This window comes from Peromyscus maniculatus, chromosome 11 (genome assembly GCF_049852395.1).
Source record: "Peromyscus maniculatus bairdii isolate BWxNUB_F1_BW_parent chromosome 11, HU_Pman_BW_mat_3.1, whole genome shotgun sequence".
Classification (NCBI taxonomy): Eukaryota; Metazoa; Chordata; class Mammalia; order Rodentia; family Cricetidae; genus Peromyscus; species Peromyscus maniculatus.
In genome coordinates, this window is record NC_134862.1 from 81,209,741 (window position 1) to 81,237,164 (window position 27,424).

The 27,424-nt window shown below is 42.6% G+C and overlaps 1 protein-coding gene across 3 annotated transcripts; it reads left to right on the forward strand.

The window, feature by feature from the left end:
• The first annotated feature begins 75 nt into the window (after nucleotides 1-75).
• On the forward strand, nucleotides 76-27,424 carry Slamf6 (SLAM family member 6). Of its 3 annotated transcripts, none has more exons than XM_016008933.3 (8): nucleotides 76-420; nucleotides 15,969-16,334; nucleotides 20,180-20,443; nucleotides 20,936-21,046; nucleotides 21,393-21,422; nucleotides 22,635-22,708; nucleotides 25,082-25,153; nucleotides 26,039-27,424. In XM_016008933.3, exons 1-8 carry the CDS (start codon nucleotides 336-338, stop codon nucleotides 26,078-26,080), a joined length of 1,044 nt encoding a protein of 347 aa, XP_015864419.1. In that variant the 5' UTR covers nucleotides 76-335; the 3' UTR covers nucleotides 26,081-27,424. The 3 variants fall into 3 exon arrangements, with proteins under 3 accessions (XP_015864419.1, XP_076404098.1, XP_076404097.1); XM_076547983.1 differs by lacking the exon at nucleotides 76-420 and adding an exon at nucleotides 6,005-6,112; XM_076547982.1 differs by lacking the exon at nucleotides 76-420 and adding an exon at nucleotides 9,133-9,235.

Genomic DNA, 27,424 nt, shown 5'->3' on the forward strand with positions numbered 1-27,424 from the left:
GGGTCTCAAGCAGGTTCAGCCATTAGTTGGCCACTCCCACAATTTCTGCACCGCCGCCGCTGTTACTTCAGCACAGCTGACAGGCAGGACAAACTGTAGGTCGAAGGTTTTGTGGACAGGTTGTGGTCCCAATCCCTCTTCTGGAAGTCTTCTCTGGTTACAGGAGATGGCCAGTTCAGTTTCTGTATCCACCATTACTAGGAGTCTTCACTTATCCAAGGCATTTCTATAAGCAATGTGTGAAAGTAAAGATCAATAACCAGAGGTTTGCCAACGTAGAGGAAGAGCTCTCATCACTAGAGAAAAGGGAAGTCTCAGAGACAAGCTGGTGAAGAATGGCTGTCTCAAGGGCTCCGGTGCCTGACTCCGCCCGTCAGAAGATGATCTGGCTGTTCCCACTTATCTTCTGCCTTGGCTCAGGTAAATGTCTGTGGACACTGATATTATCGCTGAATGAGTCCCTTCTTTGGGACAACTTGCTCAGTCTAAGTCATCTAGATCGGGCTGACTGCCTGGTTCTCTGTTCAGAGGTCGAGGCAGTTCAAGGTGATTGATAGCAAACCGCTTCCCTCAGACTGCTGCGGTCCCGCTAATTTAGGGCAAACATTTCAGCTGGGGCTATTTCTGTGGCATGGAAAATGAGTCTTTGTAAGTCGGGGACTGTTGGTGACCAGCATGTTGTGGTACAAAAATAAGTTTAAGGGGGGAAAAAGTCTTCTACATTTTAACTGCTGTGATACTGGGTAACTTCGGGGGGGGGGGGTAGGGGGGGAGATTCATTAACCTTTCTGAGCTCCACTCTTTCTTCAAATACTGACACTCCAGCACTGCAGTTAGGAAGGGATTGGCTGAGCCTGCTTCTTCTCCCTGCTATGTGTTACAGAGAGAGCAGGAAGGCTCGCATCATGTTTGCAAGGCACAGGGTGTCCATCTGGGCTGAAGTATAGTGTTCTAGGGAAGGAGCGCAAACAAAAGGCTGCTAACTCAGACCTAGCCTGGAGGAAGTTCACTGAGAAAAAATAGCTAGCATTTGCTTTGCTCCAGAAATGGGCTAGATATTAAACATGCATTATGTTTAGAAGTCTTATGGCATGTATGTGAATTTATTCTATTAATAGCTTCTTCATGTTGACACAAGAAACTGAGACTACGATAATTTAAATAACTTGCCAAAATTTCATTAGCCAGCAATAGGCTGAAAAACAAACAAACAAACAAACAAAAAAGTGACTCAACCTGTCAGTAGCATGAGAAAAATCAAGACATACTGCAGACATAGAACTAACTAGATTAGTAGACAACAGAAATAAGAGGAAAGGAAGATTCATTAAGTCATTTGATAACCATTTAACCATTCATTAAATACCTGCTGAATAGCTGGCACTGTAGTAGTTTCGGGAGCTACATCAGGACCTAAGTCAGCAAAATTCCTGTTCTTATGGAATTAACATCTTGGCAGGGAAGATAAGCTCTAAACAAGTAAAATGTGCACTGGCTAGCAACAAATAATTTTGAAGAAATAAGCAAGAGAGAGAGAGAGAGAGAGAGAGAGAGAGAGAGAGAAGTCACATTGCAGACAGGACAGTCAGAGATGGGGACAGAGGTAGGAAGAAGGACCGAGGAGTAGCCACTGGGAAGAAGGTCAGCTCCTCTTTGGATCTGTTTGTTTTATGGTTTCAGTGCAATAGCCAAGAGGAGGTTCCTGAAAGCAGCTGGAAACTGAGGCCCAAGGCTAAGGCTGTGAGAACAGAGACTAAGTCAGACTGAGCAGAACAGGGGAGGCAGGACAGAACCTCAGGAAATACATACAAGATGCAGAAAAAGAATGAGAATTACTTCACTCTCGTCCATGTTGCCCCTTCCTGACCTGGGACCGACCAGCGACTTGGGTTTTTAACCTCATGTTTATCTCTCTAAAACTGGAAATTTCTGAAAGTGCTCTCCATTAAAATCCCTCCTCCACATCTCTGTGGATTCTTCTTCTAACAAGCCTGTGGAATAGGAGGGCTCAGTCCCCATCTGTGCATGAGGAAAGAAGGTACAGAGCCTAAGTAACAGCTCAGTGCCATGCAGCTGTGGGGGAGGGCGTAAAGTGAAGAACACGGTTGACTGCACTTTGCAGGAGACAGATGCAGGTGGTCAGAAACCACTCGGTGGAGCAGAACTGTGGTTGCTGGGGTGGAAAGTGGAGAGTCTGGTTGCAGGGTAAACTAGGCAGCACACCAAAAACAAGGGAGCTGCTTTGGCCTGGGTGGTGAGGAAGAACTTTCTGGAACCGGTGGAAATGATGTGAGAAGTTTAGTAGGGAAGGAATCGAATAAAGACACGTGGGAGGGAGAGGGAAACGTAGTGGGAAAGAGTTTAGAGTGAGTGAGGAAAGGCAAGACCACTGTGGCAAGTATGTAGGACAAAGATGCTCTCCGAGAAGATGGAGAGAATAACTCACTCAGTACAAGCTTTCAGGTAGGCGGAGACACATCCTGATTCCATTTAAGAAACTTAGGTCAAAGATGAACCATATTGGAAATCTAATCTTATTTCCTTTTGTGTGCATAAATGAGCGTCTACTTATTCTTGTGTGTTTATACATGTGTAAGGGCAAGAGGAGGACATCCATTAAGTGTCTTCAGCAACTGCTCCTCTCGCTACCTTCATTTTTTTGAGATGGGGCCCTCAATGAACCGGAAGCTTGCTCACTTGGCTAGGCTGCCTGACCAGTAAGGCAGAGCTCCAGAGCTCCTCCCCATTTCCCCAGTGCTGAGAACACAGCACTGGCTTTAATTACATTCCCTGGGCTTTGTCCTTGCGGTCCTGGGGATCTGAACTCAGATGGCCCTGCATACATGGCAAGCACTTTGCTGATTTACCCCTCACCCCAGTCCCCTTCGTTCCCTTGAACTCATTTCCTTGGGGGCAACACTAACCTACCTTGTGACATGACAGCTTTCCTCTTTAGTGCATGGCAGCTGTGATTAATCAGCACAAGACATGCACAAAATTAGGCCTAACAACATCCTGTCAAGGAGATGGAGGAGACCAATCGGGCTCACCCCTCCCTTGGGACTTATAAATGGTTAATGGTTGGTTGGGGAGGAAGAGACATTTTCTTTGGTGGTGTGGCCACTTGTAAGGTGTCCTGGCCTCTGTACATAACCCTTTACCCATGCTTCTGTAAGCAACACTAAGAAACTCATTGGCTCATCAGAAGGAAAAAAAAAAAGAAGAAGAAGATGGATTAGTTAAGGAGATTAACAGGAGTGGGAATGGGTCAGAGAAGTACTGTGGGTAAATATGATCAAAAAATATACATGTATGAAAATACAATGAGATCTATTGCTACATATAATTAATAGATCCTAACAAAAACATTTTTTTGAAACTAGTCCGACATCCAAGTGTGATGGTCCACACTTTTAACCACAGTTTGGAATACTGAGGCAACCTGGGCTACACAGCAAACCAAAATAGAAAAACTTGACTAAAAGCAAAACAATGGTTATAAATGAAATCAAGCAACTTGGTGGATCTCAGTGACTTCTCCACTTATTCTTTCTACATAGGGATTTGCCAAACTTTAATGTGTATATACCTTGAGAATTTTATTAGGATGGAGACTCTGAGAGGAAGCTATGACTCGGCATTTCTAACAGACTCCCAGGGGCTCCAGGGTTGCCTGCCCGTGGGACACACCTTGAGTATCAAGGTTCTGAAATGTAGCCACACTGGAACTCGTGCCAGAGGAAAATAGGAACTATCCTTTGGGTGAGTTTGAAGGAAGCAGATACAGGTACTCTGGGACCCAGGGAAGCGCAGTGGCTGGATCTATAAGGAAAGGAAAAGCATGGGGCTGGCTCTGAAATCTCCCTGCCTCCTCCTCTCCTCCTTCCTTCTTTCCTTCTTCCATTTGTTTGGCAGCGAAGGATCCAACCTAGAGCCTTGAGCAGGTTATCATTCTGCCACTGAACTACATCTGCAGCCCTGGTTCTGAAATTCTTTGAGTCAAAAGCGTATATGGTTCTAGGGCTAACAGATTGTTTTGTTGTCTATGACGCCCCTCCCCCGAGAACTGTTATCTTCTTTTTAACAACCATCTGCACGTTCAAGTGGTTATTTTACCTCATCAAAGCCAGAGTGCTGTTTCCCATCTTGTTATTATGCTCAAATACACATGACTTTCCATTGCTCGGACTCTGTGTTCCCCCCACTTGTGATCTCTAGCCTTCCATGGCTCACACCTCTCCGCTTTGGGTCCCTCACTCTAGATCTAGCTCAGGTTGTTTCCTTTCTCATGCTAAGGCCTTTTTTTTTTAATTTTCAAGATGAAATTCACATAGTACGTGTTCTACAATCATTACTTCTACTGTTTTAAAATGCCCATCGCTCAAAAAGAAAATTCCAGGCTGAGAATGTAGCTCAGTGGTAGAGTTTATACTTCAAGTCCTTTGGATCAAACCTAACAGAAAGAGAGAGAGAGAAAGCTGTTCCTTGCCTCTCATTTTTCCCATTTCTTCCTGTCCTCATCTCCTAGCCAACCACAATATGCTTCCTGCATCCATTGGGCAACTAAATGAAAGCATACAATGACTGACCTATTGTGTCTCATCTAACCAAATGCTAAGAATCTGCTGCTAAGACATTGTGCCCTAACATCCTTTGATACATGTTTTTTTAATTTTGATACAATAGAATTTACTTATTTTTTTCTTTTGTTGCCTGTGTTTTCAGTATCCTATCTAAGAATCCATTGTCAAATTCAAGATCGTTAATATTGACCCCTGTGGTTGTTTGTTTGTAGTTCCAATCCAGAGCTTTATGAGTGCTCAGCAAGTACACCACCACTGGCTGTATCCCCAGCCCAGCTCTTACGTTTTCTTCTACGAGTTCTATAGATTTAACTCCTACAGATACTTGACATAGTTTGAGTTTTGTTTTGTTGTTTTGTTTTGTTGAGACAGGGATTCACTTGTAGTCTTGGCTGGCCTGAAACTCACTATGTAGACCAGGCTGGCCTGGAACTTGTTGAGATCTTCCTGCCTCTGCCTCCAAATGTTGAGATCAATGGCATGTGCCACCACAACTGGCTGTAGTTTAAGCTGGTGTGAGAGATGGAAACTTTGCTTCATTCTTTTGTATCTAGATATCCATTTGTCCCAGCATCTTTTCCCTTTTATTTATTTATTTTTGCATAAGGAGAGCAACTAATTAATTCTTTAATTTTTTTCACAATGGGAAATATTTAACTGCCTGAGGTTGTTTTATAACTGAAATTTTTGGTTTGGTAAAAGGACTTGAACAATTACTTTGTACCACTTTTTTCAGCTTAAAAACTAAAAATAAAATAATAAAAATTTGACACTAGGATCTTGGATATAAGAGAGAACATGTGGCATTTGTGTTCCTAGGTCTTGATTATTTCATTCAGGAAAATTTTAGTTCCACCCATTTTCCTTAAATTTCATTTTTCTTTATAACTGAACAAAAATTCTATCTTGTATATGTATGACATTTTAATAATTCATCTATTAACGGTCATCTAGGGTGAATCTATTTCCTAGCTATTGTGAACAGAGCATCAGTGAGCATAGTTGTGTAGGTTCACTGTGGTAGGATGTGGAATCCTACACCCTTTGGGTATATACCCAGGAGTGGTATTGCTAGATCATGTGGCAGTTCTATTTCTAGTATTTTGAGGGACATTCACTCCACAGTACACATTTCCATTCCTACTAACAGAGGACGAGGCTTTCTCTTTCCCCATATCTTCACCTTCATTTATAATCATTTGTATTCTTCATGTTGGCCATTCTGAATGGCCCGAAATGGAATCTCAAAATAGTTTTGATTTTCATTGCCCTCATGGGAGAGAATATTGAACACTTTTTAAAATGTTTATTAGTATTCTGTGTTTCTCCTTTTGAAAATTCTCTGTTCATTTCCCTAGCCCATTTTTGATTAGGTTGTTTGGTTTTGTTTTGTTTTTTTTTCCGCTTATAAGAGTTTATTAGAAATACAGGGATAGAGAGTGCACAGGCCTGTGGGAGAGACACGTGCGTGGAGAAGAGGAAGAGGAGAGAAGAGAGAACTGGGAATATGGCGCTCCGCTTTAAAAAAGGTTGTTTGGTTTTTAATGTTCATTTTTTTTCAGTTCTTTGCATATTTTAGATATTAATCCTCTACTAGGATATATAGCTGGTAGAGATATTCTTCCATTATGAAAGTTGCTTTGACATTTGATTAATAGACTCATTTGTTATATAGCAACTTTTATTTTCTTTGAAAGTTCCACACATCTATACAATGTACATTGGTCAATCCATTCACCACTTCCTCTCTCCCACTCCCCTTTAGCACCCCCACCCCACTTTACCTCCCTCTCAGCTTCATGTTATCCTTTTTTCTTCTTTTATTTAGGCTGCCATTAATGACCCTCTGAGTCCAATTAGTGCTGCCCATGTACAAATGAGTGTGTAGCCATCCACTGAGGCATGAACAACCTACTATCCGCCACAATCCCAAAGGAGAGTGAATCTCTCTTCCTCAGCAGCCATCAACTTGCCCTTAGCCCCTCTGATATGTGTGAAATTTTGACTGGCTTCTCTTATGCAGGTAACCACAGGAGCTGTGAGTCTTTACATACAACATTCCCTTCATGTCTAGAAGTCAGTATTTCACAGCTCTTCCATTCTTTTCTCTCCCTCTCCTTTGAAGTCCCTGAGCCTTGAATAGTGAGAAGTTGATGTTAATGACCCATTCACAATTGAGCACCCAGAGTTATTTATACCCAGTACTTGGGCCAGTTATGAGTCTCTGCATAAACTACCTGTTGTAAAAAGAAGCTTCCCTGACCAAAGTTGAGAACAGCACAAATCTGTGAGTATAAACACAAACATTTAGAACTCAGTTTGACCAAATGAACATTTAGCGAATGCTAACAATAGTAAGTTCCCTCTTCCTTGCCTAGGGCCTATGATTTACCCTGTCAAAGTCTTCTAACCATGTTAACATACCAGGTACAAAATCTTTCCTGTGAAACAGACCATATATCTGATCAGAAAATAGTTGGTTACCACCCCCCATAACCTTTCATGCTATGATTGAACCAGAAGGCATACCTTGCCTCCATGTCAATGTTGTAGCATACAAGGTCCAGCACTGGGAGAGGCCATTGGCAGCTTTTCTCCCCTAGCAGCTTGCACAATACCTTCTGGCACTAAGTAAGTTCGCCAACTGGAAGAGAGTGTCCTGGTAAGGTAGAGGTTGATTTCTCTATGCCCTATATCCAAAATGAGTGGTAGCTTCAGCAATAGGGTCTTACCGTGTTGTTATGGTGGGCAACCAAGAGCAATTGCAACAGCCGGTGTGTTTGAGGCTTCTCTAGGGCCTCCCTGACCAATAACTCCTATGGAGTATCTGTGCCTGGAAATGAGCTGTTTTTGTGGGGTGGTGGTGTTTCTGTAGCCCTCTGAGTCCAATTAGTGCTGCCTGCTGGAATGTTGACTGGTTTTGTTGGCTTGATCTTGTGCAAGTAACCATTGCTGCAATGAGTTCAGGAGTGAAACTAATGTCATGCCTAGAAAACAGCACTTCATAGCCTCCCCTCCGCAGTCTCAGTCTCTTACATTCTTTCCACATCATCTTCCCTGATGTTTCTGAGCCTTTCCGAGTTGAAATAGGTGTCCTATTTAGGGATGAGCACTCAACAGTCACCCAATCTCACCATTTGACTAGGAGTCATGGCATTCATTGTTGCCCATGACAGAAGATGCTTCTGCTAAGGTTGGTGCTAATCTATATACCCCTCGCTATGTTCTTTTGGATGCTATTGTACGTGGAATTTGTTTTCTTCATTTCTTTTCTAGATTGTTCTTCATTGCTAGTGTAGACAAATACAAAAAGTAGTTTTTGTTGGGGTTTTGTTTTTGTTTGTTAAGACAATTTCTCTTGTCATAACCCTGGGAATCCTGGAACTCACTATGAAGACTAGGCTGGCCTTGAACTCACAGAAATTCACTTGCCTTTGCCTCCCAAGTGCTGAGATTAAAGGCATGAGCCACCACACTCAGCCAAACTAGTTTTTGTATATGTGGTCTTGTAACCTGCAACTTTGCTGAATTCACTTATCAGCTCTGGTTACTTTTGTGGATTCTTTAGGAATTTCTGTTTATATGGCCACAGCATCATGAGCAGGAATAATTTTTTTTTTAAATGATATGCTTTTTGTTTCTTTTTTTTTAACCTATTTTCTCTGGCTGGAACTTCTAGAATAACACTGAATAGAAGTGGTGGAAGTGGGTTTCATCTTCTCCCAGTCTTAACTGGAAGACATTCGGTCTTCCTTATTGTCTTAGTCAGGATTTCTGCTGTTGTGATGAAGCATCATGACCAAAAAGCAAATTAGAGAGGAAAGAGCCATATGGCTGTTCATCACTGAAGGAAGTCAGGGCAGAAACTCTAACAGGGCAGGAACCTGGAGGCAGGGTCTGATGCAGAGGTCATGGAGGAGTGCTGCTCACTGGCTTGCTCCTCATAGCTTGCACAGCCTTCTTTCTTATAGAACCCAGGACCACCAGCCCAGGTGTGCCACCACCTACAATAGGCTGTGCCCTCTCCCATCATTCACTAATTAAGAAAATTCCTACAGGCCTGCCTACAACCCTATCTTAAGGAGGCATTTTTATTGTTGTTTTGGTTTGGTTTTTGTTTGTTTGTTTGTTTGTTTCTTTTCGAGACAGGGTTTCTCTGAGTAGTTTTGGTGCCTATACTGGATCTCGCTCTGTAGACCAGCTTGGCCTAGAACTCACCAAGATCCGCCTGGCTCTGAGGAGGCATTTTCTTAACTGAGAGTTCCTCCTTTCAGGTGACTTCAGCTTGTGTCAAGTTGTCAAGTCAACTAACTATCCAACACACATATTAAGCAGAATGCTAGCTGCAGGTTTTCATAAATGCCTTTCATCAGGTTATAGATGTTCCCTTTTGTCCCTGATTCTTAAAGAGTGTTGAGTTTTCTCAAATCTTTTTCTATATCACAGGAGATAATGTGTCTTTTTTCCTTTGCTTTGTTAATATCCATGTGTTGCGTTGTTTTGTTATTATTTTGTTTTGTCTTGGTTTTGTTGTTTTGTTTTTGTTTGTTTTTTCGAGACAGGGTTTCTCTGTGTAGCCTTGACTGTCCTGGAACTTGCTTTGTAGATCATGGTGGCCTCAAACACAGAGATTCCAAGTGCTGGAATCAAAGGTGTGTGCCACCACTGCCCAATTTGCATTGATGTGTGTGTGTGTGTGTGTGTGTGTGTGTGTGTGTGTGTGTTTGACTACTCTGACATTTCTAAGATAAATTTTATTTATTCATGATGTATAATCTCATGTTATATATATATAGTATTGTTCAGATCAGTTTGGTAACATTTTGTTAAGGATCTTCCCACATTCAGTTTATAAGCGGTTCTCAACCTGTCGGTTACAACCAGTGGAAAACACATATTTCCAATGGTCCTAGAAACTCCCAACCATAAATTTTTGTTGTTGTTGGTGGTGGTGGTGGTTTTTTTTTTGTTGTTGTTGTTTTTGTTTTTTGAGACAGGGTTTCTCTGTGTAGCTTTACGCCTTTCCTGGAACTCACTTTGTAGCCCAGGCTGGCCTCAAATTCACAGAGATCTGCCTGCCTCTGCCTCCCAAGTGCTGGGATTAAAGGCATGTGCCACCACCGCCCAGCCCATAAATGTATTTTTGTTGCTACTTCATAACTGTAATTTTGCTACTGAACAGTGTTTCGGTTCCTAAGACCATCGGAAATATGTGTTTTCCAAAGTCACAACCCTCAGGTTGAGAATCGCTGGAGAGTAAGGATTTTTGTTTGCTTGCTTGTTTTCGTTTTCCTTCTCTTTCCTTACTTTTCTTCCCTGGTGTCTTTGGCCTTGTTGTTGAATTATTGACTTGAGATCTTCCTTCTTTGTTAATGTAAGCATTTACGGCTACAAATCCTCCTCCGTTCCATGCTTTTGCTGCCTCCCTATGTTCACACTGTGCTTTCACATTCGCGTCTCTCAGGATACAATCTAATCCCACTGTGGTTTTCCCTTCAGTCCACTGACTGTTTTTAGACAGTGAAGTTGTCTTTTAGACAGTTGAAAATTTGCAAATTTCCCATTTTTCTTTCTGTTCTTGATTTCTGGTTTTATTCCATAGGAGTCAAAGAAGAGTTTTTCTATTATTTGAGACTTTTAGAATCCTTTGAAACTGACTTTGTGCCTTCACATATAGTCTGTCTTGGGGAATGATCCAAGAATATCTTCCTTCGGAACCTATCCGATCAATTCATCTTACAGCTTTGAGATCAAGCTATTTGAAGTGTCTAAATATTGCCCTTCACCTATAAATCTCTTAAAGTCTTAGCCTCATTCTTACTTACCTTGACGGCAGAAAAGAGCCACCTCCATTCAAAACGGACACCACACTTGTGCTCCAGAGCTCACTTTGGCTTCCTCCTCAGAAACAACTCTGTGTTTTAAACATTCCTTTCCACCATATCTTCAAAGCCCTTCTCCATGCACTAATTCATTTTCTCTAAATTTACCAAGGGCTCTAACTATCCTAATGTCTACCTTTCCTTCACCTCACCTCTACCTAAAAGGTCTGTTTCTCTTCCTTTCTCTGTCAAATTGCTTGATTAATCAGGTGCCACTTTCTTTCATTCTGAATTCATTGCCTGAGCCCACTGTATCCCCTTTGGCTATGAATGTGGGAGCCCATTTTCAGGTCCCTTGTGGCTTTACCCAGCAGGTCCGCATAGTGAGGATGATTAGGACCATGGGCCTGAGTGCAGGTGTCTGAGATGGTCTGCACTTGACTGTGCTGGGGGGAGTCTTTTGCTCCACCTCTTGGCATTTCTATAAATACCTTAGGGCAGAGACAGTCAGGGCTCATTGGAATAGGTTCCAGGCCCTCTCAAGGCTATCAGGTTATCTCTATACTCTAAATCCTTCTATCTAATATTTCCTGCTGCTCTCACTCAAGAAAACTCTGGGGAACTGTGGGGTTGGTGGGTAAATGCCCCGCATATGAACAGACCTAAGTCTTCTAGGTTAGAAACACCAGGGTTTCTTGGACTTTTCATTCCTTTTCAAAGCCATTGTATGCCTACCTATGCCTTATCCTTCCTAAAACACTGTTTTCCATATACTTTTCTACTTCTCCAAAGTACTCCACATTTACTAAAACCTGACAAAGTAAATTCCTGCTATTCAGGTGACCCTTTAAGACTTTCTAAATTCTAATTTCAGTCTGTATAGATTTCACTGGATACTCTGAAGCAACTTCTGGAGAAATAAAAAGCTAAGCCAGATATTATTCATGTTCCAGAAACACATCATCCATTAGGTAGAACATAAAAACTATGAGATGTGAGATGATGTTGCTTGGTTTGATATCACCAGAGAATATCAGCACCCTCTCCATAGTCCCAGTGGTCCTGCAGTGGTTTATAGAGTGCCAAAGGGATGTTTTCTTCCTAGCCTCCCTGCAAAATGCCAAGTAGCCTGCCACAGCCAGAGCCACCATGAAGTACCTTTCCAACTTCTACTCTTCTGTTCTCGCCCTACTCCTCCATATTTACTGGCAGCAGAGCGCTTGGATGGCCCAGAACAACAGTTTCCACACCAAAGGTGTCGGCCCAGAGTGATTAAAAGCATCTCCAGAAAAAAAAATTCTGTGTTTCCTCTGGGCCGAACCACATCACCTGGTGGTCATTTTGAACATGCTCCATAACTTCTGATCTTCATGCACTATAAGCAGGTTGGCTCAAATCTGGTTTTGTCATTATTTTGTTTTAGACCTGTGGGGAACGACTCCTGCTATTCCTTCTGTCCATGTACCTCTCTGTCTTCAACACAGCTCCCTCCTTCTCCCCCTGGACCAGTGAAAACTTCCACAAATGTAAGCAAAGGCAAGCAGGTGTTTCAGCAATCTTTCAAAGATAAGTAACCACTTGCCATGTAGAAATGAAGGGGCAAGCATTTCAGACAGAAATGACGGCACTGTAAAGACAGCAGAATCACCCAGGAAATTCTCAAGTCACTGAGCAACAGGAAAGTCCCTCTTGTTACTCAGAATCTTCCTACATCATATATTGTGGCTTGTTCTTTCATAACTGTCCCAGGCCCATCATTCACTATTTGCGCTTCTGTAAAGCACATAGGTACCTCCATCAATTCATTATTTATTGGCTTGAAACTGTGCTAAGCAGTAAGAGTACATAGGAAACAAGCATAATGCCTGCTCTCATTTATCAAGAAAATGAGGAAATAACATCATAATTGTAATAAAGAAAAAAAGAGTATTCAACATAGATGGTATAATAGTGGTACTTGGACAATGTAGAGGCAAACCTAATCCCAAGTCAATGCCTACCCACCACACCATAGCTACTCATTCACCTGTCAGTCTTCTCTGTCAGATAGCAAACCAGCAAATCGGGACCGTCTTACTCATAGATACAACATATATATTCCCCAGATCCAGACCAGAAGTAGATATATAAAGGGGAACCAATCTGGATGCCACGATTTCTAAATTTTCACCCATTAAATTAGCATAAAACTAAATAGTAGAATACAATTATTCTTTTTGAATAAACTAATAATCCAGGCATAGTGACACATGCTTGTAATCCTAGGCCTCAGGAGTCTAAGGCAGAGGACTGCCAGTTTGAAGCTAGCCTGGGCTCTATATAAGAGCTTGTCTCAAAACCACAACCACAAAAACCTAATAATTTTGATCTATAAAATTAAGAGAACTTAAAGGAATATATTAGGCAATGGGAGGAAGAGTTCCTGGTGAGTCCTGTGATTTCTAACAGTACAGATTCGTCTTGCTTGGTTTTGGTTTTAAATAAATAGAATACTACTTGAGGAAGCCTTTTGGACTCCAGACTCTGCTTGTTATATTTTACTTATGTGATTCTGAGAGGAAAGAGAGGTCAAGATGACAAATAGCCATGTGTCAAAAGGCTGATGGGAAACATGTGGTGCAGAAGGGGATGTGTGATGGTGATCCGGATGTGCCTGGAAACCATCTGACAATTCAGGACAGAAAGCAGAAGTGCAAAGTCATGAAACTTCTGAGTAAGTGTCAGGATCCTCTGGACCACCCCACAAACACACAGTTACACAACCCAATCCCTGGAAAGCAAGAGACCCCCAAGAAAGTGGATTGTCACAATCATGTTTATTTGTTGACTGATAGCCAAACATTTCCACAGATCATGTGTCAAACACCGTGCAGAGTACTAAGTGCTAAGTGTTGGAATACAAGAATACTCACACGTAGACAAGTAAGCAGAGCACTAGAAAGCAGAGTAACGTGTGCTAAGAATTTGGCATTGACTCTAAAGAAGCATCCTCTGTAAGAGTTGTAACCAGCCGGGTGGTGGTAGCACATGCTTTTAATCCCAGCACTTGGGAGGCAGAGACAGGAAGATCTCTGAGAGTTTGAGGCCAGCCTGGTCTACAGAGTGAGTTCCAGGACAGCCAGGGCTGTTACACAGAGAAACCCTGTCTTGAAAAAAACAGAAAAAAAAAAGAGTTGTAACCATGGGGCTGGAGTGATGACTCAGCAGTTAAGAGCATGGGCTGCTCTCTCAGAGAACTCTCGTTTGATTCTCAGCACCAACACAGCAGCTCACAACTGTCTGTAACTCCAGTTCCAGGGGGTCCAACTCCCTTTCCTGGCTCTGCTATTTTTTAGACGCATAACGAAGGAAAGTTAGTTAACCTCTCTCTATCTCAGTCTCTTTATCCATAAACAGACATTTTTTAATCTGCCTCAAAGACAGTTATCAACATCTGTAGCTGGAGTTTTCCTACCCGGTCCACTGTCAGGACAAATCTCTCTCACCCGCCAGTCCCACAGCCACTCAGACCCAACCAAGTAAACACACAGAGACTTATATTGCTTACAAACTGTGTGGCTGTGGCAGGCTTCTTGTTATCTACTTATTCTATCTTAAATTAACCCATTTCTATTAATCTATACTTTGCCATGTGGCTCGTGGCTTACCAGTACCTTACATCTCCCTTGTCATGGCAGTGGCTGGCAGTGTCTCTCTGCCTCAGTCTTCCACTTCCCAGAATTCTCTTCTCTGCTTGTCCCACCTATACTTCCTGCCTGGCTCCTGGCCAATCAGTGTTTTATTTATTAACCAATCAGAGCAACATATTTGACATAAAGAATATCCCACAGCACTTCTCCTTTTCTTTTTTTCAAAAAGGAAGGTTTTAACTTTCACATAATAAAATTACCGATAACAAAACAATTATCAAGCAAGAATTACAGTTACACTGTCTAGTCTATTTATAATATCTATTCTACTTGTATTTGGCAAAATTAAAGAAGATATCCTATCTATCCTATGTTTGTGAGTCTAAGGTTTCATATCTAACTTATCTTTTATCATAACTAAGGAAAATTGTATCTAGCTTCAACTACATCAAACACCTCAGAAGGATATAATACTACCTGAGAAATGGGAGAAGGATGCAAGCAACTTTTGGGAGTCTTGTGAGAGTAGACAGAGACAGCTGGCAGCCTGGACAGTCATCCAAAGTTTCTCTGTAAAGTTGGGGCATCTGTCTTCAGCCCACAGGCCTAGAGTCTCTCAGTCACTTCTCTCTGAGTCCTGTAGAATGTCTGGCAGTTTCCTCTGTGAAGCAGGAACCTGAAGGACCATTTTGCCAAGCAAAGTTCAGTGGTCACCTTCCCATGGGTCCTGCATGTCCAGTTGATCAAGCAGTCCAGGCAAGAACAGTTTTTTGCCCAAATGGCTATTTTTGCCAAGAAGAAGATAAACTCTGTATGGAGTGTCTTCGATACCCATCCTCCTCTCTGAAGTAAATCGGTGCTGCCATGAGCAAATATGTCTCATTGTCCAGAAAGTCTAAATTTTTTAAAACATTTTAAATGCTGTATTCTGTAGGTCTTTGAAGTATTTGAAGATTACCTACCTAACTGAAATATATCTATGAATACCTAGAAAACTTAACATGACTATAAGTTTGACTATCATAGAAGACTAATTGTTTCATTACAATTTAAATGAGTTGTATAAACATAATACCTTAAACAAGAGTAAAAATACACATACAGTATAACAAAATTAACTTTAAATTTGTATCAATAAACTAAAATCCATAGCAATGTAAAACATTTTAAAACAAATTGCTCTTTAAAAGTAGATTCATTAATCTACCCTTTCATCCTATCATTATCTATACTATCCCCCTTTCTTCTTTAGAAAGAGATTGCATTTATAATCAACCAGTTTTAAAATAAAAATATTGGTTCTTCTCTGTCCCACACCAGAGGGCTCTTCTGATTTGAGACACAAGAATCTCTTAACCTTTTTTTTTTTAAAGCAATATGTTTGGGTTTAGAGAAGGAGTGAGCCAATTCCATCTCCAAAGCCAGCTTGGTATATTTGGGAATTTGGACGTAGCTTCTCTCACTACTTCCTGCTGGAGGGGGCACTGTATCTTATGGGGACGCAAAGACAGACATTAGGTAAACTGTAAATGACTGGCTCTGACAATGCCGCCATCAGCAAAGACTTGTGATTGTTGAAGTTTGTGTCAAGGGGTTAATAAAGTTCCTTATCCCTCTCACAGATTGGTGCCAAAAGAGTTCAAAGGCTGATGTCACAAAAGTATGACCAGCCAGGGTAGAAGTAAACCATGAGTCAGGATCATCTAACTAGACCAATTGCCTATTGACCAAGACTGCTAGATATTTTGCTGGAGGTGGAGCTACTGGGGGTGTGATGTCCACTACAACACTTCTAATATTTTTTTTCCCTCATCATACCTCTGGCTTTCTTCCAAAGAGCTTAAACAGACTGGCAGAAGTAAGAGAACGGATATGGGAACGGACGGAGCTGTCAGGGACAGCTTTATAGCCTTCTTCTTCTTCTGTGTTTACAGGGAATGAAGTTTCACGAAACAGTACAAGAAGAACAGTGATGAATGGTGTTCTGGGGGAGTCTACAACCCTTCCTCTGGAGCTTCCTGCAAGAACGAAGGCCATCGTCTGGCATTACGTAGGAGAAGCATCGAATTACGTAGAAAAAGGATCACATGTCACTATAATCCTTATCATCCAGCTAAATAAGTCTGAAAATCCACAAATCCTGAAAACTGATCCAGAGAGGGGAAAGAGACTGCACATCACCCAGTCCTACGCTCTACAAGTCAGCAACCTCACAATGGCAGACACAGGATTGTACACTGCCCAGATAACCACAGAGGACTCTCCACCGAACTTCTTTACTTATACTCTGAGGGTCTTTGGTGAGTCCAAATACAACATTTAATCACATATAAAGTAAAAACAAGTACAAATCACATATGTCAACCCTATGTGCCGACAAGAACGCACTGTAAAGCTGGGCAGTGGTGGCGCACACCTTTAATCTCAGCACTCAGGAGGCAGAGCCAAGTAGATCTCTGTGAGTTCAAGGCCAGCCTGGTCTACAGAGCGAGATCCAGGACAGTCACCAAAGCTACACAGAGAAACCCTGTCTCAAAAAACCAAAAAAAAAAAAAAAAAAAAGCACTGTAGCCTAGTGATAAAGAGGATGGCATTTGGCATCACTGTGAGGTCCAGAAGTCAAGCAGTTCGATAACACTGCCAGTTAAACAGCAGCAGAGCTGAGTTAGAAGCTTGAGTCTTGTGTCTCTCTACACCAGTCACTTCAATTCCCCCTTTCAACCGGAAATGTAGAGTTAACGGAAGCAAAATACTTGATGATACTCTTAACATAAGCAGTGGGTCTCTATCACATGCTCCTTACAAAGGTTCTGCACGGTATGCACAATCCTATGCCCAAAGCATAGGCTTAGTCACAGTCTCGGAGATGGTACGTGGGCACTTCCTGTTGTATTTTAAAAGTGGCACAAAGAAGTCAAAGCACACAACAGGACCCACGTGGAAGATTTATTTAAGGGAGGGGAGTAAAGGAGCACAGAAGGAGACCAAGACCAGTCCCTGGGGACAAGAGCAAAGAAAGAGAAAGAGACAGGAGGTGTACAAGGCCCATCTTTTATAAGGAAACAGAGAATGCACACAATGGGTGCTCTTAGTGGCTGCAGCTGAGGATGTATCCTGTCAGGACCCTAAGAGCAGATCAGTACAGATGCCTAAATGCTAACATTTCCCACATGACTGACCTGTCTCTCATTACACAAAGGCCAAGCTGACCCAGCAGAGTTATCTACTTAGGAAGTGCTCTGCACAGGTGAGTCAATTCATAGAAAAACTAATAGAAAAATTAATAGAAAACTTTTTCTATCAAGGTTATTTAATTTCTCAAGATTGTTTATACTGATCATTAATCAAAAAAAAAAAACAACTGCCTTTCTAACTGGAGTGATGATATACATCTGTAAACCCAACATGTGGGAATTTGAGGCAGGAGAACCAGGAGTTTGAGGCCAGCCTAGACTACATAGCCAGACTGTCTCAAAAAAATAAACCTACCTTCCTAATATTAAAGAATGAAAGTATTTTCAACATAAAATTATGGAAATGAGATACTTTATTCATCTAAACCATGAAAAAATCTAGCTACTAGAGATGTTCAGAAATGCCATGGATGGCTTAGAGACAATCACTTAGCAATATTTTACAGGAAACCCAAGCACTAAATTGGCTACCCAGGGGCAGTGTTCTTAGTTAGGGTTTCTATTGTTGTGGGGAGACACCATGACCACACCAACTCTTATAAAGGAAAACATTTAATTGGGGTCGCTCACTTACAGTTCAGAGGTTTAGTCCATTATCATCATGGCGGGAAGCAAGGCAGCATGTAGGCAGCCATGATACTGGAGAAGGAGCTGAGAGTTCTTACATCTTGACCCACAGGCAATGGGAGTGGTCTGAAACACTGAGCATACCTTGAGCATAGGAGACCTCAAAGTCCACTCCCACAGTGACACACTTCCTCCAACAAGGCCACACCTACTCCAACAAAGCCATGGCTCCTAGTAGTGCCACTCCCAACGAGCCTACGGAGGCCAGTTATATGAGAACTACCGCAGGCACTGAGATGGCACAGTAGGCAAGGGTGCTTGCTGCCAAGCCTGACGACCTGAGTCTGATTTCCAGGGCCCAGGTGGAAGGAGAGAACAGACTCCTACAAGTTGTCCTCTGATCTCTTATGCATACCTTGGCACTCATGTACACAGACACAGAGAGAGAGAAAGAGAGAGAGGAGGAGGAGGAGACGCGGAGACATGGACACACACACACACACACACACACACACACACACACACACACACACACAAATAAAAGTAAATAGTTCAATTAACTGAATTTTACCTGGTCATGATGGTGCACACCTTTAATCCAACACTCCAAGGGCAGAGGCAGGTGGATCTCCATGAGTTCAAGACCAGACTAGTCTACATAGTGAGTTCCACGACAGCTGTTGCTATGTACAGAGAACCTGTCTCAAAAGAACAAACAAAAAAATAAATTAATTAAAATTAAATGTTATTACAATTTTAAAAATAAATATGTGACTTGGATTCCATATTAGACAACATTAAAGACTACTGAGATTCTGTAATTTCTAGCTACTGAAGAATCCACAAGATCCAAAATTCATTTAGAGCCCTATGGCTTAAGATGTGGAATTCTTTAAAAGGCAGCATTAAAATAAAACGTCTCCACAAATCGGTTACACTTTAACCTTTATATCCCCTGAATATTTGATGAGTTTGCCTTGTTACATTAGTTAAAGTCACATCACTGAAAGAACATGACACAAAACAAGTAAGTATGACTGGGAGAAAAGGGTGCCTGGAAATTTTCTGAGCAGAGGATTCCACGAAAATGGGCCAGGTATTCTCAGGGCAATGTATTTGTTTCCTGAAGTAGCCAAAATAAAATTTCACAAGTTTCATGGCATAATCAGCTCTGGTGACATTCTAGGTATGGACAGAAGGCCATCTGTTCTTTGTGTCGCTGCTTCTGGTTATTATAGATTCCTTCATGTTCCTTGGCCATGGCTCCATCATTCTCGCCTCGGCCTTCTCCACCTCGTCATGTCCCATCTTCTGTTTGTCTCAAATGTTCCTTTGCTTATTTGTTAGACAGACACTTGTCCTTGGAAGATCAGGGATGACCTCCTCAACTAGTTTACATAAATGTTACACAGACCTTTTATTCAAGTAAGATAACACAAGTCTGGAACTGAGATGCAGGTGTCTCTTTGGGGCTGTCCTCATCCCAGCCATTACAGTTATGAATGCTCAGCCTTATCTAATGCTTGTCCCACTAACTCTTATAACTTAGCCTGTTTCTCTTCAACTACATTTTGCCTTGGGGCTTTTTCACCTTTCTTTCCTTCTGTGTATCTTTAAAGATTTATTTATTTATTTATTATGTATACAGAAGAGGGCACCAGATCTCATTACAGATGGTTGTGAGCTACCATGTGGTTGCTGGGAATTGAACTCAGGACCTCTGGAAGAGCAGTCAGTGCTCTTAACCTCTGAGCCATCTCTCCAGCCCTTCTGTGTATCTTACTTTCATGTTTGGCTGGCTGGTGGCTGCCTGGCTTCTGGTCCCAGGTGGATCCCTCTCTTTCTCCCTTGTTCTCTCCTCCTCTCTAGAGCCTAGATTCCTCCTCCTACTTGTTCTCTCAGCCCACCAGCCCCACCTATCCCTCTCCTGCCTAGCTATTGGCCATTCAACTTTTTATTAGACCAATCAGGAGCCTTAGGCAGGCAAGGTAAAACAAATGCAACACATCTTTACATAATTAAACAGATTCAGCACAAGCAAATGTAACACATCTGTACATTGTTAATAAAGGCAGCCGAAACAAATGTAACACACCTTCATATAGTTAAAGTAATATTCCACAGGTTAAACCAATGTAACACATCTTTGCCCAGTTAAAATTATACTCCACAACAGTCCTGTGTCCTTTCTTTTTTTTTAGTGTGCTTTGGTGTTTTGCCTGCATGTATGTCTGTATGAGAGTGTTGGATCCTAGAGTTGTGAGCTGTCATGTCAGTGCTAGGAACTGAGCCAGGACCCTCTGGAAGGGCAGTCAGTGCTCTTAACCGCTGAGCCATCTCTCCAGCCCAAGTCATGTGTCCTTAACTAAGGTTTTTTTACACAGAACGGCTGAGTAACCTAGAAGTTACCAACCGTACTCACCTGTTTGAGAATGGGACCTGTGAGATCCACCTGACCTGTATTGTGAAGAATCCAAATCATACTGTCTCAGTTGGATGGCAGGCGTCAGGAGGCACCTCTTTAAGGGAACCAAATCTCACTGTCTCCTGGGACCTGAAGAATTCCAGTGACCAGAGTTATACCTGCCAAGCTGAGAACGCTGTCAGCAATCTGTCCATCTCTGTCTCTGCCCAGAGTCTTTGCACAGGTAACGCCTACCTTGGGTCTTTCTGAGAGCATCAAGCAGTGGTGTAGTGTTATGGCATGGATTCTCAGCCTGTGTGAGTGCTTGGACAGTGGCAAGGGGAGGAGCCAAACTCCTGTGGAGGGGGACCAACAGCTCTAAAACTCTGTGCCTCTCATTAGCCTCCCTCCTTCCCTCCCCAAATTCTCTTCCAAGAGCAAGGCCTCAGGAGCCAGGATGGCTTTCTCCCTCCTCCAGCCAGGCCCTACCTGTCCTGCTTCCCCAAGGGTCCCCAGAAAGCCTGACAGGGCCCCAAGATGGGAGTATAAATGACCACACCCAGCTCCTGTAGGCAGTCCAGAAGACACTCAAGAGAGACCCTAAAACAAGCTCAAAGGAGCCCTCATTTTATGTATCCTAAGAAGTTCCACTTCTCTTTCTTCTTCTTCTCCTCCTCCTCCTCCTCCTCCTCCTCCTCCTCCTCCTTCTCCTTCTCCTTCTTCTTTTTCTTTTTAGGTGATTTAACTAAGGAAAAGCTATACCAGGATAAAATATTGCTTATAATTGGATTGTTGCTGGCTATAGCCTTGGTGTGCATATGCATATGTATTTGGAAGAAAAGAACAGGTAAGTTTTCCTTCTGCCTTCTTCTATCTCCTCTAAGACTGCAAGTGTTTAGAGTCTGGGGCCCATGGTTGTCGAGGGTCAAGGGAGGGTGGACACAACCTCTGGTAAGTTAATGCATTGGGATGACCCCTGGAGTATGGCCAGACATCTGTTAAGATTTCAAGAGAGGTGTCTTACTGAGAAAAGCAGGATACAACCTCAGGATGCACTTGCTTGCCTGCCCTTCATTTGGGACCTGTCACCTGCATCCTCTGGAAAGACACCTGTTGGGGGTGGGGGTGCGGGGAGGCGGGACGACTTCCCTCATGGAAGTCATGCATTTCAACTTCCTGCTTTTATTTTTCAGGTTTTCTTTCTTTGGCTAGCCAACATCCAGGTGAGCACCCATGCTCTTAACTACAAAACTTAAAGCACAGAAAGAGATAAATAAAAGAGGAGAGAGGGGGGCTGTCCAGAGGGCTGAAGCAGTGAGAGAGGAGAGAAATCAGAGCATCACTGTTCAGCTGGACTCCATGGTGTCAGAGAGCCTGGTTGGTCACCGCGAGACCTGTAGAGTTTCTCCCAAGCATGTGAGGGACATCATGGTTTTCTGCAAAGTCAAGATCACTTCCTTTCTGACGGAGAAAATAAGTGCCAGTGAAAGGATCCATGGACCACCCCTGTCATTCAGCTGGTTTGGGGACAGAAAAAGGCTTGAGCATGAAACACTGAAAACCAGGCTCTGTGACTACACTGTTAATGTTCAATCAAGGTTTAGACCCCAGTGGATAGACACCATTGAAAAAGAAGGTGTGATAAGGAGATGGGAATGCAGGCTCATTTTCTAAGTCTCATCCCATGGATGATAGTCTCAAGATACCATTTTTGAAGAGAGGGCACAAGGTCGGGAGTCAGAACACTTGCATTCCAGTTCCTGTCCCACTGCTTCCTGGGTGACTTTGTACAGGTCTACTGAGCTCTCTTGTGAGTCAGGAGATGCCAGCCCACCATCCAGGGAGCAGCCTGTAATGGCATACAGGTAAAGCCACAACACACGTGGCAACATATAGATTAACAAAAATGGGCTGAGTTTAAGTGTAAGAGCTAGTCAGTGGTAGGCCTGAGCTAATGGCCGAGCAGTTTTAATTAATATAAGCCTCTGTGTGTTTACTTGGGTCTGAGCGGCTATGGACCAGGCGGGACACAGAAAAAGTTCAGCTGCACTCTTGAACCTGCAATTCTTCATCTCTAAAACAGTCAAATCTGTCACAACTGCCTGTGAAAACAGTGTCTCCAGAGATCCTGTGGGGTGCGGCATTTAGTCCTTCATGTGTTGACCATGAGGGAGTCACTGAGATACTAAGTCATAAGAACACCATCAACTCACCCAAGAAATGAGGTTAGAAATAGACCATATGAAAGTTCTTGTTCAGCCCACATCTCCAAAGATTGGGAGGTGGGAAGGAAGTCCTTAGGGAAGAGCAAGCTAGAAACACCTGCTTTGGGGATAAAAAGTGCTCTGGAGACCAGAAAGACCCAAGATCCTGTAGGAAGCAGCCCCACAGTCCTACCACTGACAGCCATCTGTACCTTTCTGTGTTGACCATAGATTCCTCCCAGAGCACAGATACTCCAGGCTCTCCAGGGAACACTGTGTATGCACAAGTCACTCATCCAGTACAGGTAAGACCTTTCCACTCTGTCCTCCACCATTACTATTATGATTACTCACAAACTTGTCACCGTAATTATCAACATTCATGACTGGAGAAGGCAACCGCAGGGCTGACCATCCCCATTTCTGCAATGATCACCCCTAAGGGAATGTTTACTCTGGCTTGCTTCCCAGTATTCTCTAACTGCTTAGTGTTCCAGTAGGTCTTATCCCTTCTGGGGAGGGACAACCAGCTTGAAAGCACAAATTAGATATCCTCCCTTTCCCTCATGGCATGGATCAGAGGAGATTGAACCCTAGGAGGAGCCATCATCCAGGTAGAGGAGTACTAGGAGAGCCTAAAGTGGCCTCTCAAGAGAAGAGGGGGGCAAGAATCACAACCCCTCCACAATAAAGAAAACTAAAGCAAGAGATCTTCAACATAATAGGATGGCCTTGGTCAAGTGCCAAGAAATCCTCTGTCCCTACTACCTATGAATGAGACAATTGTGGGGACATTTTTCTGAATAACTAGACATACTGGGGAGCCAGTTCTCAAGTTTTCTGAAAAATAAGCCAAAAAAAAAAAAAACTTGGCATTCTCAAAATAATGGAAGCAACAGCCCAGCTAGAAGTCTTGGATTCCCCCAAGCAAACACTCCTGGCCAAGCTCATCACAGGCTTTATAGAGTAGGCTCCTAAAAGAGAGGACAATAAGGGGCATTCATACCTATCGAGGACTATGGGAGTCCAGCCCCTCGATAGTCCACTCCCAGGGTCCAGGAAGAATCTACAACCAGCTGATAATTAATCTTTAATGAAAAGAAATGAATCTATGTACACAAAACTCCTTAGTTCATACACTTTATTATTCTGTGATGGTTCTCTCTCTACACAGCTTCTATTCTGCTCTCATGTTTAGCTCCTTTCTTGCCTGATTTCTCTCTATATTTACCTACGGTCCCCTCTAGGTTCTATCTTAATTTCTTCATCTAGTTCTGTCCCTTCTAGGTTCTCATCTGTCTAGTTCTTTCCCCTATCAGCTCCTCTCCCATCTCCTTCTCTCTCATCTGGCTCTTCCTCATCTTGTTCTTCTCCATCTGGCTCTTCCTCATCTTCTATCTCGTTCCTCTAGTCCTCTCTTTAGCCCTTCAATCTAGTTCTTTCCCATCTCAGTTTGTTCCTCTCAAGTTCATACCCATCTAGTTCTTCCATTCTATTTTCTCCCCTTTTTGCCCTGGAAGTCCCAGTATATAAAGGGAGGGTCCAAGCTAAATTGTATAAAGCTATTACTTAACGTCCACCTCTCCTAGGTGGTGTCTCCTTGTGGAATTTAAGTCAGTAGACTTGCAGGTGGGCTGTTATCATTGTTATCCTCGGAAGTTGGGTGCCCACCTGGGTGGTGTTTCCTGTAGTCCTTGAAAGTGGCTAAGGGAGATAATCTGATTCCAGAGAAAGCCTTTCCTGAGGCTGTTCTCCAAATACCTGGAATGTGTATGTCCAGAGAGTGATTAGTCTACACTGTTGGCCCTTTTTAGGGGAAATTCAATTGGAAAAACTATGAAGGCACACATGATTTTCATAACAGAATACAGCTGATATATAACAAGCCAAGTAACACCAAAAACTCCTTGGGATTTGGCTTCCTCTGGAGGAATTCCCTGATTCCTCCAGGTAGTGACTTTGCCATAACCAGCTGAGTTCTTATGATATATTCCTGCGGCCCACAGCACATACCACTTACTCAATTGTCATTCCCAACTCCTGCTGGGAGCAAGCTCTCCAACAAGCCCAAACATTAATGACTAGTCCATTTGTCAGCTTCTTTAAAAAAAAAAAAAAAGCATTATACCTTGGAGAGTTTCTTAATCATTCTCTAATTTAAAGTATCAAAATACGTCAACATGTCATCTAGAGCCTGGGATTTCTGTTGTTACTACTGCTTAGTGAGCCACAACATGGTGACTGAGCCATTCGAATAACAGAGATAAATGGAGGCAGCAAAGAGGGCGGCTCCAGTTACAGCTAGTGAAGACTGAGACAAAAGATAGGAGGCCATAAGTGTCCAACATGTAAGTTTGTAAAGACAGGAGGAGCAAACATAGAATCAGATGCAAGGCAAGAATGTTTTTATCCCTTCACACAAGGCCACCTTTTTGTTGCTCTCTGGTTGGGACCTTTGGGTTGCTGGGATGTTGCTCTCCTGTTTAGGTTGCTTGCCTGCTTCTCAAGAAATGTTGCTAACACCTCACAGGCTTGACCTGGTAGAGCTTAGTCCCCACCTCCTCTTGGCTTTCCACTTCTTTCTTCACGGTGCCTTTCCCCAAAAGATGTGTCTGCGTGGACCTCCTTGTCTCTGTGAGAGCCAAATGCATGTGACTCTTGTTCATTGTGGTTTACAGGAAATGAAAATCCCAAAATCCATGAAAAATGATTCCATGACAATTTACTCCATAGTTAATCATTCCAGACAGGTAAATCCATGATTGTTTTATCTTCTTTTATTTTGTATGTGTGAATATGTGTGTGATGTGTGTCTGTGGTTTGCGTTCATCTGTGTGAGGATCAGAACAACCCCAGCCAGTCTCCTCTTCTACCACTCTCTTATCTCACCCCCATTAAACAGTGCCTCTCACTAAACCTGAAGCTAAACCTGTGGCCAGAAAACCCAAACAATCTTTCTGCCTCTGACCCTCAAAGTGCTGGCATCACAAGCACATGCACAGTTTTTTATGCAGGGACTGGGGATTTGAACTCTGATCCTCATGCTTGCTCAGCAACTACTCTTATCCACTGAGCCATCTTGCCAGGCCCTATGTTCTTGTATTTTTACTCCTCTCTCAAACCTATGATTTTGCAAATGAAAGTAAAAGGTCCATTTTATAGATATCCAAATACCACTAGAAAAAAAAAGAAAAGAAAAAGTCTTGGGATATTACCAAAATATGAAAAGTGATCTTGGGACTGTTGAGATGACTCAGTGGGTAAAAGGCGGTTTTCACCAAGCCTGATGACCTGAGTTCAATCCCCAGGGCCCACATTGTAGGAGAAAACCATCTCCCACAAGTTGTTCTCTGTAGCAGAAACATAAACCACACACACACACACACACACACACACACACACACACACACACACACACACACACACGAATATACAAACACATAACTCCTTTTGTTATCTTGTATTAGGATCACCTATTATAATTAACCTACCTGTTTTTTAATGTAATCCTGCCTCATCCATTAACAACCCTACTGTCTGACTGGCAGGGCTTTCATGTCCTCTCTGTAGCCATGGAGGGTAGGCTATGGCCTGCCTATTAATCAATCTACTTCTTTCTCTCCTCATAAAACAAGCCCATTTCTCCCAGGATGGATACTCTTAAGGACATCAAGTAAGTTGGTGGAAGACTTTAAAGGAATTCAGGCCGAGCAAGCACATCTGCCAACCCCTTGGAAGAGAGCAGAGAGGCATGGTTCCCTACTGGCAATGGAATCTGGATATCCAGAGTTATCACGTCAGACTTGATCCTGCATACATAGGTCAGATGCTTGAGGAATAGCAAGAGCTCCAGTATGGAACCCCCAAACTGCTTTCCAATCCACTCCAGGACAATTCCTGCTTTGGATAACACACCTACATATTGCTTCCTCTTTGATAACTAAACAGAGTTTTGACTGACGGATTATAATTCTGCAGGTAATCATTTCTCTCCTTCTAGAAGGCAAGCAGGATGTGATTGGTTGGAGAGGGAGCATGATGTTTTGGTTAAGTGTGGAGCATCTGGCGTTGGATGGGCCCACACTCATATCCTACAAATCATTTACTAGACAGGCCTCCTGGGATGTTTTCTATGCTCTTGGTGCTTTAATCTCATAGCCAAAAATAAGAGGAGGATAGCAATACGTTGAGTCTGTTGCTCAAGCCAGGAATTTAAGTCATCCCTGATTACAACCTCTCTCTATCACCAAGCCCTGCAGACTCTACCTCCAAAATACAGTAAACCTATCTCTTTCCAACTTGTAGACCATCATCCTATCTCCAGCCTTCCCCACCTGGAACCTGAATACACCAACAACCTCTAAACGTCTCTTCTAATTTTTCTCTTGTCTCCCTGCAACCCATGGTCCGAAAGACAACCAGCACAATGTCCCCAGCATAGACCAGCTCTTTCTCCTGCCTTTTCATAACCCTGCTGACTCCTCATTACACTCAGTGTGAAAGCCAGTCTCCATGGCCCAGGATGGTCTGACACATCCCAAACTGTTAGCATCACTTTCTCCACTCTCTATTTGGCCTCTGTGATCTTTCAGCTCCTCTATAAGGAAAGAAAGTTCTCCATATTATAGTCATTTACATCTGCCTCAAAGCCCTCCCTCTGCCTGTTGGGTTCCTCCTGTTCTTTAGACCTCAGCTTAAACACATCAGCTTCTAGAAGAGACCTTCCCAGAGTGATCTCCCTAAAGTGGGTTTCCTTTTCATTCTCTTAACCCTTCCATGTTGTTTATCACATGTCACCAAATATTTATTTTTATTTTTAATATCTGTTTCCCTCATTAAAGCATAAGTTTGTGGGATCAGAGACAATAATTATTTTATTGCTAGTACATTGTGTTAATTAATTACATTGTAAATGTTAATACCTAGTACATTGTAACTGTTCAAACAGCATTTTTAATAAATGAATGTGTATGTAATGGGTTTGTATGGAATTCAATAAGACAATACAGTTGGCTCTGCAA

Bases quoted from the DNA above. Each gene is read 5' to 3' on its own strand.
- Slamf6 (XM_016008933.3), top strand. From the start codon at position 336: ATGGCTGTCTCAAGGGCTCCGGTGCCTGACTCCGCCCGTCAGAAGATG. The intron at 421-15,968 runs GTAAATGTCTGT...CTGTGTTTACAG, and splicing joins TATCTTCTGCCTTGGCTCAG to GGAATGAAGTTTCACGAAAC. The intron at 20,444-20,935 runs GTAACGCCTACC...TTTTCTTTTTAG, and splicing joins TGCCCAGAGTCTTTGCACAG to GTGATTTAACTAAGGAAAAG.